The sequence below is a fragment of the Cynoglossus semilaevis genome, chromosome 16 (genome assembly GCF_000523025.1).
Source record: "Cynoglossus semilaevis isolate Cse_v1.0 chromosome 16, Cse_v1.0, whole genome shotgun sequence".
In the NCBI taxonomy this organism is placed as follows: Eukaryota; Metazoa; Chordata; class Actinopteri; order Pleuronectiformes; family Cynoglossidae; genus Cynoglossus; species Cynoglossus semilaevis.
The window spans coordinates 1,734,642-1,749,903 of NC_024322.1; the positions used below are offsets into that span (position 1 = coordinate 1,734,642).

At 41.6% G+C, this 15,262-nt stretch overlaps 1 protein-coding gene across 5 annotated transcripts in view; it reads right to left on the bottom strand.

Moving 5' to 3' along the window:
- The window catches only part of zmp:0000001200 (dedicator of cytokinesis protein 9), a 70,038-nt gene that overhangs the window by 18,041 nt on the left and 36,735 nt on the right, over positions 1-15,262 (bottom strand). For all 5 annotated transcript variants that reach the window (XM_025063748.1, XM_025063750.1, XM_025063749.1 and 2 more), the window contains exons 3-22: positions 14,175-14,264; positions 12,603-12,685; positions 11,077-11,146; positions 9,904-9,999; positions 9,515-9,649; positions 6,931-7,105; positions 6,397-6,449; positions 5,239-5,313; positions 5,020-5,160; positions 4,069-4,281; positions 3,863-3,985; positions 3,384-3,466; positions 2,801-2,923; positions 2,450-2,529; positions 2,158-2,345; positions 1,084-1,149; positions 897-989; positions 679-802; positions 403-521; positions 10-96 (exon numbers count right to left, since the gene is read on the bottom strand). In XM_025063748.1, coding sequence (XP_024919516.1) covers positions 10-96; positions 403-521; positions 679-802; positions 897-989; positions 1,084-1,149; positions 2,158-2,345; positions 2,450-2,529; positions 2,801-2,923; positions 3,384-3,466; positions 3,863-3,985; positions 4,069-4,281; positions 5,020-5,160; positions 5,239-5,313; positions 6,397-6,449; positions 6,931-7,105; positions 9,515-9,649; positions 9,904-9,999; positions 11,077-11,146; positions 12,603-12,685; positions 14,175-14,264 — 2,217 coding nt within the window. The remainder of the gene's footprint in view (positions 1-9; positions 97-402; positions 522-678; positions 803-896; positions 990-1,083; positions 1,150-2,157; positions 2,346-2,449; positions 2,530-2,800; positions 2,924-3,383; positions 3,467-3,862; positions 3,986-4,068; positions 4,282-5,019; positions 5,161-5,238; positions 5,314-6,396; positions 6,450-6,930; positions 7,106-9,514; positions 9,650-9,903; positions 10,000-11,076; positions 11,147-12,602; positions 12,686-14,174; positions 14,265-15,262) is intronic.

A 15,262-nucleotide genomic window follows, 5' to 3' on the forward strand; every position in this document is an offset into this window, starting at 1 on the left:
GTAACTAACCTGAGTGTAAACAGTGGAGACTAGGTGAGTGGACACCTTGAACAAAGGTTTGCCTCCATCCACCCATTTGACTTCAGGACCTGAATGCTGCAGGAAGATGAAGCAAAAATAAAAAGTTATATATAATATATTATTTTAGTGGTGTCTGGCTAAACCGTGGCTCATGTTGCATTATAGCTGGAATGATATTTTGAGCATGACGAAAGGTAAACTCGTTGATGAATTTCTTTTAAAAAACAAATTCTACCTGTTAGGCTGCTTCATGAGAGTAGACAGCATGATTGTAAGATGTTGAATTTTGCTCTACTTTTTATTGCTAATAACTGCACTCTAAACTAGGATCCATTACAACAAACAAACAAGTAATAACCATTTAGTCAGGATCCACTGTACCTTTGCAGCTCCTTCCTGACAGCTTAGATATCCTGCAGGTAGGTTAGCAGCCACAGGAACCTGATTCTCGTTCATGATCACCCGGCCATCTTTCAGCAATGGCAGCCAGGCGTAACCCACTGAGAGGAGAAACAGAGAAGAGGACGGTCAGCTGACACTCTGATACCATTTCCACTGCCAGTAATTTAAAAAACACTGAGAAAACTACAGGAGGAAGTCTTTACAGACACTGGATTGGATGCCAGTTTAAATTGTGTGGGCGTTGCAGCGTCTCACCTTGTGTTTCCACAAGCTCTCTCTTCTTGGTGCTGGCCTTGCTGTTGTTTTCACAGCTGACGTGGTAGAAGGTGAAGAGCAGGTGGTGTTTCTCATGCAGCTGAGTCGGCAGCTCAATCTTGAACTAATAAATAACAAGTGACAAAAACACAATCAGTGCAAGAATGTAACGACACCACACACATAATACGGCCTTAAGTGCTCGCAGGAAACTTCACCTCGTCATAAAACTCAGGGTTCTGCTGGTGATGCAGAACTGCAGCAAAGGCGTTCTTGGTAAACAATGGTCCTCCAGGTCGACCGTAGATGCACTGCAGAACAAAAATAGTCCATTAAAGTCCTGTCAGGAGTGGGGTTATCCTTTAGGGATTTTTTAAAGGATTTCCAGGACACATTCCAGTCTACCTTTAACGAAGCAGCCTCCTCTTCGTCCGAGTCCTTGAACTCAATGCAGACAGCTATGTTTCTAGCCTAAAGACACAGACACACAACAGGAAACCTGTCAAATCTTCTGAAAAATAAATAAATAAATAAAATATTCCATATATATATACAAGAATGCAACAGCTCAGCTGTAGAAAACACAGTTATTGTTTTTTTTTTATCCACTTTTGCCCAAGCCAATAATAAGATTAAAAAGGACCAAAATCATGGTGCAGAAAAATATGTTCAATTAAAAAACCAAAAAAAAGCAAAACAAGTGTTTTAAGAGCAAATCAAAAAACTAGCGGCAGCTCTGAAACAATGAATGAAGGTATAAAGTAGAGGAGTGAATCTGTACGATACATGATCATCATCCTCAGTATTACTACACTGAGGCATCAACAAGCGATGTGGCAAGACCACTGATGGATTACTGAGCAGTCAATGCAAACCATGAGAGTGACTCATTATTACACATAGATATGGTGGAGATTAGTATTAGTATCTGGCTTCAAGGAGAAAATAAAACTAAGAGTTCCACAGGCTTTCCAATATTAGGCAACAGAAAAATGACAAGCTTCTGCTGAGGTTTGAGGTTGTGGTTGCTTTGTATGAACCATTCAGTAAACTCAGGGTGACTAACATGCCTCTGACATGACATTTTGTTGCTGATCTAGTGGATCCAACTTCACAACAACTACTGTAGATGTTCCTAAGTAGGTGAAACAAAATCCAATTTGTAAAACCAACCACTGTTGGACCTGTCAGAATCCACAAACTAAGACTAACGATAGTATAATGTGGGAGCTGATTATAACTAAAAAGTAGTAATTCAGTAATTAATGCCGTTATCAGTTAAGGTCTCCTAGCTTCTCTGGGCTACAGTGGATTTGTGCCTAAGCACATTGAGGACCAGAAGTCATCATGAAGTATTACACTTCATTAAGGCCATGCCAATTAACTGGCAGCAGGGGGTGCTCTTTTTATGTGGAACATTCACATTCATGGATGGACAGACATGAATGTGACATGTGACATGGCATGGACCTGCGGTACCTTTGCGAATGACTTTTGTCCGTCATATTTCAAGTGCTTAGGGTAGACGTAGAGGTGGTTGTTGTAGATGGTGAAAGGCTGGGAACACTTGGCAATGCACGGCACAAACTCCTCCACTTCGAAGAAGATGTTGGTTCGCTCACTGATGTCGAACTGCTTCACAGGAATGTAGGATGAGGTAACACAATCTGCACACAGGAGCGAGAGGGAGATCAGATTCACAGGAGCCGGTCTCAACACAAGTGGTTTTATCTCTCACGCTGGCTGCACGGAGCGAGTTCACGGAGCTTACTTGTCAAGTCGGGAGCAACGCTGTCAATGGTAACATCAAGGTTTCCTAGGATTACAGGCAGCTTTGCCATTTTCTCTGGCCTGAAGGCAGGAAAATAAACCGGGGTTAAGTCACTGTGATCATCTACTAAAGTCTGAATAAGAAACAGGCAGACGGCCCAGGCATGATCAGACGATATATGACCACATTCACAGATGTGAACTAAACATTTTATTTTTAAATCTGACAGGCTTTTTCCTAAGTACGGCCTATACTGTAGGCACATTTCTCCATGTGCATTGGTAGGACTCCTGCAGATGAACTTAGGACTAGTTTTAATGGAGTGTGAGGACTGGCAGAAACATGACTCACTTTCTGAAGTCAGCCAGCAGCTTCAGCATGTCGTCGTTGGACAGTTTGTTGCTGTCCTGTCTGTAGAGAGCTGAAAATCTAGCACTTTTGTCAAGTGTCCCTGAAGCGTCTTTGAACAAAGGCCTAGGAAGAAGCGACGGAAAAGATGAGTCAGCAAGAATTGGACTCTCAGCACACGAACACACACACACACACAGTTTCAGAAGTTACACAGGTCCTGAGAAAGATGATGAGTTAACCAGAAAAAATAGTTGTCTACAAATGCAATTGAATATGTTTCATCTTTTCCATGAAGATAATAAAAGCAAACGTTACAAAACTCTTAGTATTACTACACTGAAAAACAACCTCCAGGAGGCTCGGTGTAGGTTCATGTCTCTCTGGAAGCTGAACTCATTTGGATAAAAGTGTGAGTGACAGCAAATAAAAGAAAGTCCACTAAAATGTGGAAATAGTGCTAAACAGTGACGCTCCACTCTTTCTGTACAGCTGCCTGTGTTAACTATGCTGAAAGGTTCCTTTAATTTTTCTTTAATCCCAAGGGATTCATACAGATGAATTAATGTCTCTGTTAGTAAAGTACCTTGCTGCCCAGGCAAAAGGCATCCTGTACTGCCCCAGCCTGCTACATGCCAGCTTGGCATTTTTCAGGACCTTCTGCGCCACCTGGTGGAAAAGGAAACATTAGATGTAATTGTCAAGCCCAGGAATTACACACCAAACACCAAAACATTTGTACCAATGCAAAATTTAAATGAAATCCTTTAACCAACACGCATGTAAAAACACACAAGCACGGACCAGCACCACATACATGCACCCACTCCACATTCCTCTTTGTCTGAGTCCCATTACTGCTGTTCTGGGTGCAGCACCACAGAAGTGCAGCCAAAGTCAATGCTTGTGTTGAGTGTCTGTGCAGCAGAGCAGCACTCAGAAACAGAGATGATGATGATGATGATGATGTGTGTGTGTAATGTCAAGTATTCTGATGGAATCTGCTGAGTGTGGGGGAAACTCCGCAGGTCCAAGGTGGAATCCAGTGTGGGGTCAGTGCAGTACCTTAGTGGAGTCCGAGCTCTTCATGTACGGCTCGGCGCAGTGGTTGATTCCACCCTGGAGCACCTTCTCTATACGAGCCACCAGGAAGATGTCAGGGTGAGGACATGTTACTGAGAAGACTCCCTGTGGACAGAGGGGACACGTCAAAACACATGCATCACTTTAGTACAGCGTGTTTTCACTCCCTTCTATTTGAGATGGCTGACCTGTCGAGGGTAGTGCATGGCAGCTTCTGGGACCCCATGGACCGACCGCTGGGCCTCAGCGTGAGCGTCTTCTCCTCCGTTTATGTACTGGCTGATGTTGTTAGGCACCATGCCCCTCACAGAAGGATGATTTAAGTCCACATGAAAGTCAGAGGCGATCTTCCGCCCATTCTGGATATCAAAAAGTGAGAGAGTGACGTAGAAGGGCTCCACCTAGAGGAGAGGGACATATATAGCACTTTGTGTTATGGCAGGTTTTTATATCGAAGTCTAAATCTAAATCTCTTAAAGCAGGTTTTTGGTGCTCACTCATTTCACTTAAACTACCAAAGCTGGGATTCCAACAAGGAATCCTCCTAAGTTCAATCTTTGGCGGCCAATTGGCCGAGGGCTAACCAGTTAGTTCTGAGACATTTTGGATTTGGACATTTTTCAGAAGATAAACTGCTGCCTCTGAAGAAATGAAAACAAATGTTGGACCTTTGACGTGTTAAACTGTGAAATATTTACACCCAGTTATTTGTAAATTAAGAATGAAATATTAGGTTACGTTTAATCTGTGAAAAAGAGGTGAAAATGACCAAATACAATTAGAAAAAAAGAAAAAAAACCCTCTTGAATTACTTTTAGAAGTCAGAATCACAGATGAAAAGTTGGAATGGTGTTTCTGTCTTCTGCACTAACTTTTGCAATATTTTTTTTCGTGTAGAGGCTGAGTGAAAACACTTCTCAGTGTGTGTGTGTGTGATGTCAGCATCCCCTTGAAGACGCAGCCTGCTCATTCTTCAACAAAGAGTTTCAGCTGCGGGGAGCAGCAGGACATCAAACTCCCCTCCACTGATCTTCCTCCAACATCTCAAATCACCACTTCCTCTGGCACGGTTCTATCAGCTAATGATGTTGTTTCTGCCTCTCCAGCCTTTTGTTGCTCAGAGAAATCGCAGGCCTTACGTTGGTCGTAGGTCCTTCTTCGTTCTCGGCCACGCAGCTTTGCAGATTGAAGGAGAGGTCGTTGCAGTTCACCAGGACTCTTTTGCCAAACTTCTCCTCAAACTGCTTCACGTCCGGTTCAATCCCTGAGAAATCGAGTTTCTACAGCACAAGACAAGAAAATCCAAGTTAATAAATCTGAGGTTGGGTGAAGTGTGGGAATGTCCTGTTTGAAGTTACCTGTGTGTCAGGGTCCAGGGTGAACAGCTTCAGTCTGGTCTCACTCCTCATCCTGGACTCGATGTCTCTGGTGCTCTGTGGAGAAGACATTTGAGTTCCTAAATCAGTATAAACACAAAACCATCTGAACACTGTGAGACAGCTCCGTGTGAGACATTTTTCCCTCAGATGTTTTTGTTATTAGGGTATTTTCTTTTCTTTTGCCCCATCTGGAAAGAAAGCTTGATGTTTTATTGGCTCAGTGGGGAGAGTCAGGTGGTACCAGCACTCAGCTCTGCACACTGTAACCTGTCAAACTGTTTTCCAGCAAACAGTAACCTCCACGTCCAGTCCACATATGGCTTCACTGTACTGTACCACTCAGTGCTACTTAGAGCGTTTTTTTCTACAACAGTAAAATAACTCAATTTAGAAAAGAAGAAGGAATCGTAGAAATAAAAAAAAACAAAACATTTTTTTTAACCTATCTGAGGTCCACAAAGACAGGAGCACTCTTCTAAAGACCTTCTGAAAAAAGTGACTTTAAAATCAGTAAACTTAGTTTTTGACCTGAAAAAATATAACTGGTCCTGAGCCACAGCAGACCACAGTGAAAGAATAATTATAATGAATCATAATTAATGTAATTTAAACACAATCCAGGTCTTTTCCAAAATATTTTAGACTCCAATAGCAGAACAATAAAGTTTAAAAAAAAATTTTCTTATAAAAATACAATAATAAATATACTGATCCTTAATGATCCTCCAATCAGTGCAGCGCTACTGGTCCATGGAACAAGGTATGTTTCCATTATTCTATTTTTAGTTTAGTTTAAGTTAAAGTTAAACCAAAGTACATTTATTTATTTTAACTTGAAACATCAGATGATGATGGAATTGCTTTCCCAGATGTTTAATTTATTGGGTTGGTTTCTTTGGATGGGAACCAACCAACACACTGTGAAATTAACCACAATTTAGATTTTACCTAATCACAAAATAACAGGTCTGTGTTTTTTTTCAAGATTAAATCTGCAAAAACAAATGCATGGTTGGGGAAAATTAGGTGTGCAACCAGTGAGTCTTAAACACAGTCATGAGCCACACATTTGTAGCTGAGAGGACGTCATTCCAACAGATTTATTTGCACATAGGATCGTGTGAGAGAGAGACCTACCTGAAAGCTGTCCATGCTGCCAGAGGAACTGTCTGACTTTCCAAGATCATCGTCTGTGGGAAAAACGCAGGGAGTTAGTGAACTGGAACCAGCGGATCACAAAGTCAACCGCGGCGCGCTGTAAAACCTGTCTAATCACATACTGACATGTGAAAAGTTCTGTAAACACCAATTCTACTTTGCAGGAATCTGTCAGGACTGAGAGTGAGATGCTGCAGCGCTCGGTAGCGAAAAAGGAGAAATCTCCCAGATCTGCTGCAGCAGAGGTTTTTGTTTCCTTATTCAGAGTGTGATTAATAAAAGTGGGAGTCAGGGAGATTAGTGGTGCTCTTTTTACAGAGGCATACAGACACGAGGTGAGTATTCAACCTGTGGGTGGTCCGGTATCGAAAAAACCGGAGACTTCACGTCCAGAGGATGAAAGAAGTAAAAGAAACAGGAGATGATGTCAATAAATGTCTAAAAAGGAGTGTGTATTGTTTTTGTGCCATAGGTTTTTTTAAGTAATACGTGGAGACAGGAGATCAGACGGACCATCGTGAACGTCGCCGTTCCTCTTCTCCTGCATGGCGATCTCAAAGCTGCTGTGTAAGATCTTGTTGAGGGTGTTGATCCAGTCCTCCATCTCCAGCTCGCTGTCTGCAGCCAGCAGGTACGTGCTCTTGTCCTGCATCTTCAGCTCGAACGCAAACCTTCGAACCTTGTTGTTCTGCAGAAAACAACCCAGAACAATAGGATCATCAGTGACAGGGAAATGCTGAGCTAAAAAAAAAAAAACACTCTGATTTTCTTAACAATTTCAAAGAAATCACAGAACAAAAAGAATGTTTAGTCTTCCTGTCTAAGTCGTGTACACAGGGAAAAACAGTCAAGGTTTTGTTAAAGATTCATTATTTAAATGATGACGTTCTTCTCTTTTAGTCTCCACATATCCATGAGCTTTTTTTAACAGTTTTTTTTTTCAGCTTGAACCTCTTAACGCTGACACGTTCACTGGCCTAACGCTGACAACTTTACTGACAAATCTAGAGGATCCGTTACATCAGGCTTAATTTGGCTGCCACTAAAGGCTGAAGGACAAAGGCAGCCAAGGCTGAGCAGAATATTTCCATCTGTGAAACAAAGCCTTTCAGCTTCACTGGAACAAAGACAAAGACTTCACGGAGGGAGACGAAGCTGAAGTTACCAGAAAATCACCAGGACCTGCACAGATGAACCCCCGACCTTCGATCTGCCAGGAAGACTGGAGTTACTTTCCCAGCCAGACTTCAACTGAACTGTTCCAGAATATGTGAGCGCTGATTCAGCTGCTGCTTCAACTCTTGACTTATTAGTTTGATTAATAATAAAGGAGAGTTTATCCTTTTTAAAGTAACACGACTGTCGACTCATTCTAGTCATCAGGGACTGAACTGTTTTGCAGTTGTTATCTCTGAGGAGACACAGCAGAGTGGGAGTAACGGGGGAGGGAGGTTATCTACAGGCTGGGGGAGGAAATATGGAGAGAGGTCTTCAGGACAGAAATAAAACAGCCTTAATCACCCATTAGAGCAGAGTCTAGTTAGTTAGGACTACACAGTGGACCAGTCCTCAGGGAACTGAGTACAGTACAGTAATATATTACATGGTGGGTAAATAGTTCAGATATTTGTATTTCATTTTTTTAGGCCTTCGTTAGATCCATTACTGTATAATGATGTTGATTTCTGTTTAAAAGTAAACACCACTGGTTTGAGGCCTAGTGTGATGTCATCGCACATGTCATCACAGCTGCAGAGTTAAACATCTGCAGCTTAGCGGGTTTAGACCACACCTTATACACACACACGAACACACGCACGCAATCATAAAACTTCATGTTGTACATTATAGCTTTGGCCATGTGGTAACGTGACTCGTAGCAGTAGCTTGTTAAAACCCAACACCTCAGTCAGAAACATAAAGACCCCGTGTCACCGTCAAACTCTCAGACCAACAGACTCTCTCCCTATCATTAAACTGTCACCGTCTCGAAAGTCTTCAGTTAGCCAAGACATCTGCTAATTAGCCAATTAGCTTTTAAATGCAAGGCAACACTAGTTCAAAGTGCGAAGCATAACTCATTACGTTGACACAACTATGAACAGACTGTTGAAAGCCGACTTGTTCCTCTGACAATAAAGGCATCACTGGCAAACTGGACGGTTTTGTTTCTCCTCTGTGTTAATTGTTAGCATCATGTGTCCAGACAGCTTCATCAAAGTAGCGACATATATTTGCTGAATAATACAATACAATTTATTTACGTATAAATATACTAAAATTGCATTTACAGACAAATTAAAAAAAATCATAAATTACTTTAGTGCTATCAAAAAAAACAACAACTTTGAACTGTGATTATATGTCCATTTTATTTTAAAGAAATACTGTGAATTAGCTTTTTATTAAGGGACTAACGGAGGGCGTCCATAATCCAAAGAGACACCAAGACGATAGTAAACAATAACAATGATGAAAGATCTCATGTCAATCTCTCTCAGCCTCCCTGACTGCTGATCAATAGCAGCTGTGTGCCTCATCAGGGAAATCAGCCATTTCCCATCTACTGACATCACATGATAGATGACGATGACGAGGATGATGATGATGATCCCAGTGAGGCTCAGCCTTCAGTCAGATGCAAACATGTGGCATCGATTGTGAGGCCGACACAAAGTGCCTGGAAGCGGAGACCTATCGTTCCCCTCGTTTCACCTGATGAGACTCAGCGGTAAAATGTGACCTTGAGGAAAAGAGCAACGAGCTCAGGTTTCAGGGAAATGAACAAGACACGGGCTCACGGCGGTCCATCACAGTCAAGAGTGATTTGATTTGACGTGTCTTCCTTTAAGGCCTTTGTGTTGGGAAATTCATTTATAGACACTGACTGTGAGGAGGAAGTTCATCTGTTAGTTAGACTCTTGTAAAGATCACTTTATTTGCCACAGGGGACATGACGAGGCTCCGCCCTGCGCTCACATGGCGCCGTTGGGGGATATCCCGTTTGGCAGAGCAGGTGTTGTGTCATCTGGGGTCAGTGCACTTTTAACAATCACTGCCGTTACGCAAGAGAAGTCTGGATTGTCCAGAAACATACCTGAACCACGCCCATACAGGAGTCCAAAAATATGGTTCCTTTCGGCTCCTTGGAGATCTTCTCGTCTTTGTAGAAGTTCAAATTATAAGATCCGTCTCCGAGCTGAGTCAGGTGGAAGTATCTCCTCTTAAACGACTGAAAGAACAGAAATGTATATGAGATCTGAGTCCAGAAATTGTCCACTTAATGTCAACTACTACTGCTTTAAAAAATGAGTTTGATTATTATGCATGAGGTAAATACTGAGGTAAATAATGTCTAAATAAACTTGTACTGCAATTGTTTAATACAGACATGCTGTAACTGATAACTGCAAAAATATGTTACATCTTTAAAACTGTTTACACCATTTCGACCATGTTCATCATCAAACGGACTGAGAGCCTCACCCTCATGGTGACGCTGATGGCACTGTTCATGTTCCCTTTGTACAGCCAGCCGTGTTTGGTGATTCCACCTTTCTGGGATCCCAGGGAGGCCGTGTCCTGGAGGAGGACAAACACAGGTGAGAATCTCAGCACAACACATGAAGGAACACAATCTAATGTGGAGAAGATGTCATCCTAAATAAAGATAGAACAACAGACGGCATTTAGAACCACACGGAGCTTTAATGTTGAGAGGAATCGCCATAACATTCTATCATATCTGCTCCAAACACAGTCTGCAAAAGCCGTTAGTGCTAGTTTATAATGACAACTAGCCAAACGTGGCGTAGGTCCGACTCTGTCCAAACAAGCAGGCAGAGGAGAATTACACAAACTGCGGCTGGAAACCCAAATAAATAGTCCAATATTTACAGCAGCGCTCCAACATGAGGAGCGGATCATCTCACATTTGAAAAGACAGAGTGAGAGAAAGACGCCTTTCCCCTGCGACCAACTGTAATGGTTCATCAGCTATCAGCATCTGTAAAAATAAACCATTTAGGTGTGCAATAAAGGAGAAGGACAAACAGCGCAGCTCTGCTCTGGTTTATTTCACCAGGAGAACTGTCATTCCAAATGACTCCTCCCATCTGTGAGAGAACGCATCAACAGGGCTGTTCTCTTGACAGATTTACAAAATTAGTAAAATAAATGTCCTTTCAAGATGTTTCCATCCTGTGTCTTCTATTGTTTTTATTTTTGAGTGTAATAAACAAAGGTGCTGGCAGTTATACTGCAGATATCTAGTGGGGATGGAGCAGCGATGTGGTGGGTTCAGTGTCTGCTCGTCTTTATTCGACACTTGACGATTGACTTCAGCAACAAAGAGGCAGAGAGGACAAAGAACTTCCGCTTTATTCTGCGTGAACTACAAACAGTTCTGAAAAAGAAAACCTTGACTATCCACAAGGTTATTGGAAAGGATTCTCTAGATTCTCCCAGCTGCTGTGTTACAAAAAGATACTAAGATTCCAAGAAACCAAGACACAATGTTAAAGAGTAAAAATGAACAATAATAAAACCAAACTCTGATCAGGGAAAAGACACTGACCTTTGATGACCTGACTTCATTTCAACATTCCAGATTATGAAAGACGAGCAGAACAGAAAAAGAGCGGAACATAAACTCCTCACCTCATCTTTGTCCACGTCCTCGTCCACTTCAAACACATGGACAGCCAGCTTATCAGGCCTGGACACTTTACTGGAAAAACAAGGTCAGTTGACATCAACGGGCGTCTGCAGCACAGCACGTTCAATCACAACCGCTTTAAAGTCAGTGTCTCGAGAACTTTGGCACATTTTCAGGACAGAGCGACAGATTGACGAAGGTCTCTGTAATTTTGAGTCTCACCAAGCAACAGATGTCAGTTTGGATTCATCGGTGACGCTGCAGGATGAAGTACATGTGGAGCGAATCATCTGCAGTCAGCACTGTTTCTGACTGTTTTTGACTTTGCTTTGGCTGTGACTGAGAAACTTCACACATTGACCTGACTGATCATTTTTACTGTGCAGCCTGAAGGAAAAAAAGGCTACAATTTTTGTGGTCTATGGTTTACAAACACACCAACCACTGCCTTTTTTACCCTGCAGGGGGCACTATAAACACAGATGTAATACTGTGTTCTTATTTCTTATTGTTTGTTTAAATTAATATATTCTTCTAAAGTGTCATCTGAGTTGCTGTTCATCCATCAACAATGTTGTGACAAACCGTTCTACAGACATTGTTGCCTTACAGTAATTAATCTGACAATTGTGTTCCACGACACAAAACAAATGTGTGTGGAGAATTAGTCAGTTTGAAGCTGCAGTGGACGAGCCACATAATAATCACTGGTTCACGCTGTTAATTCCTAGTCGTTAGTCTTGTTGCATCATACGTTCGCTCTGCAACCTAACTATTAGCTTTAAGTCGTTTTCTTGTTGACGTAAAGGTCGTGTGTTCTCTGCTCTCCGCTGCCACAGCACTGGCCTTGACTTGGCTTTTGTTTCGTCATTATTTAATCATGTTAATTTCAGGTTTTTTGTTTGAATAGTTGTTTTCCTGTGAGGACAAAATGTTAATCTCAATTCGTACCATAATGTCCCTTTGACAGACATGTTGTCCTGTAATTTCACAAACACATGCATCATGATTGTGGAAAAACAAACTAATTAGAAACCTAGTGAAACACTCTGATGCCGGTCAGTGAATGACAAAATCACAAAGATGAGACACACTTCAGATAAATGTTGTTCAAAGTTTTCAACAATATCCCTGTCAGTGTGTATTGTTCAAACTTCCCCCCAGTGTAAATGACTGCAACACCTTCAAGGTCATTGTCAGCATCATTGTCAGTAAAACGGAGCGTCCAGCTGATGACACAATCTCTGGACAATGAGGGTGGTTTCCACTCTGGATGGAGCTGGGAATCATCCAGCGCGTCATAAAAAAAGGAAACACTCTTTTGTTGTAAGGAAATGAGAAATCTTTCTCTGCGGTGTTTCCTTTTCATTGTAATTAAGTCACAACATTTCATCACATTTCAAACTGCATGTGATTAAAGGAACAGTGCGAATTTTAGCTTCACTGGAGCATAGCCGTGGTGGAACCCTCTGCTGACACCAGCGTGGTTGGTACTTCGGCGTTTTTATACTGATGACTTCACACTTACTGTGGAAGCTGTCGGAAGTCTCCAGAATAGTCCTCATACTTGTAGTTGACCACATGCCAGTCGGACTTGTAGGTCTTGAGGCACTGAGGAGACAAATTCACAAATTCATTCAAAAATACAACGATGTCGTAAGGCATCCTCTGGTATAGCTCGTATTCCAACAGATAAAATGAAGCAGTACCACTGGAAAAGGTAAGGGGGAGCTGTTACGCAAAGTAGTTCACATGTGCCCATAGATGTGGTCATTAATAACGAGTTGTTATTAATGAACAGAATCATTAACATTATCATGAACTACCAGTCGTAGCCAGGTTCATTACTGTCTGAGAAACTCACATTAGCCTAGAAATTAATTCAGTGGTGCCCACTAGTGGATGGATGGATTAAGGCAGCCACACGAGCAGTGACATTTGAAACATGTATTTAAACAAAATAAAATCAAGTGTTTTGTTTTTAAGGAGTTTTACTGGTAATAGAAACACCACTGTATATTCTGTAGTGTATGTAAGGTTTCCATAACAGATGCTTCCAGCACCACAGCTCTGTTGGGGAGTGAACCTCTATCTCTCTGACTTGGAAGCAGACATCTGTTCATTGTTAGTCTGTGACAGGAGCTGCTTGGTGGTATCTTCCGACAGAAACACGGCGGCTCTGACAGGAAAACAACATGCAACCTGACGAGGCGAGCCATCAGGAACACGGAGGCCCTCGCTGAGCCGTATCTCCACAGCTGTCCTGCTGATGTCACGCCACACATGACCGGAACTTTCTGTATCTTTATGACTTCAGAAAAGCTCCTGAAACATCGACCTTTCACCCAGAAGGTGAAACATCAAGAGCCTGCTCCTGTCTTGACGATTCTCTTCCCTCCTCACACTCATAATTCACGACTTTATCAGCAGCGACAGGAAGTGTTACCAAACATCTCAGTCTGTAATGATTTGGCTAAAAAAAGAACAAAGACTGTGATGAACTGTCACAATATTCCGTGACTCAGCAAGGCATAATTGACTGCGGATAATAACCAGACCTGTGATAAAAACTGTGGAATCCAGAAAATAATTGGACTTTTATCTTCTTGTGATTCTTTGGTACAAAATGGAATTTACAGGAAATGGAATTTCAGCTCAGCTCCTGTAAATCACTGTCTAACTTAATTTGTCATTTAGAAACAGTTTCCACAGGAAACACAGCAGTGATAGACGCTGTTAGTTATCAGCTGTATTTGAACAGGTATTTTCACCGTGCAAAGATAGGAATTACTTGGGCGCCACAATGATTTGAAATTCAGCATCTGTGGTGAGCTATAAAACAAATTATTTATCAAATATTGAAAAAGACAATGATTCAAAATAACAAGAGGTTTGGGAGTTGTTCAGGTGATTGTCCTGTGATGATACTTACGCTCATCGCTGATTCTTTAAAGATAAACAGTTTAAAACATTTTGATTTGTTCTATTGGTTTCAGCCGGACTGGTGGATTCCCCCTGGACCAGGGGTTAGAATGAATTCAAATAGAAACCCAAGTGAGTTCATTCAGTTCTGCCAAATGTAATTTTTAAATCAGCTCACCTCTTGGACAAACAGACTGTGGGCCTCCTTCTCTGCGTTGTCAGGGACCGTGGGGTAAATTGTTCTGCCTTGCCTCCTCAAAGTTGAAATCTGCAAACAAAAGCCAGATTTACACAGTGAAGAAAAAACACTACAGAGAAATGACAATAAAACACACCACAAAACACAGTAAAAGTTGAACAAAGTGAAAGAGAAACCAAAGTAAATGTGGAAGACATTTCTGCATTTTTTTTTTTTTTTTTTTTTTACATTATTGCACTTTGTGGTCACAGCTGGACACAGTTGCCGTGGGTGTTCTTTTAAATATTATTCCGTGCTCGGGAACGCACTGGTGTCTTTCTGAAAGTTCAAAAAGGAAGAATGTGAGGGAGGCAGGATGCTTGTCCTCGCTGTAAAGCTCCAGGAGCAGGACACACCCCGAGTCTGGCTCCCTGCCACTGTTCAGGAACTCTGAGAGTGATCAGCCGCCCAGCATCTCCAAAACACTGTGTTGAAAACTTCCAAGAAACCACCAGTAGGGGTTTCACAGAAAGAGCTGCTTATATCACTTTCAACATGCTGGTTCACTGTACTAAGTTGAAGTGTTTTTGACATGAACCTACAGGCATCTGCATTAAATACCTACAATGGATTCATACGTGGTAGAATTGGAGTTTCTGTGATGTTTATCACATGAAAACTTAAAATAATAATAATAAAAAATGACTATTTTCATGTTGACTGTGATATCACTCATCTGATTTAAAACATGTATTCAGATCTTGTCTTAATTAAACTCAAGGGACTTTGGTAAACACAGAAGCAGAAAAAACAAGAAATTGTATTTAATATTCATGTTAGAGAGGGTTCTTATCGCCTCTTTGGGCTCCAGGTCTGGAAATGTCTTATATAATCAGTCAGTATTATAACGTCTTTATCGTGAAGTTTGTGACCAAATTATTTTTTTCTTGATATCACACCTATTTGTTATTGTCCTTGTTCTTGTCTTAATAATGATTGACCACATGTCAGTTTTATTTCTTAGCTCTGACTTCTGAAGCAGAGGTCTCTGCCGTTCGTCTGTTCTGCCAGGTTTCCTGTAGGAGAGA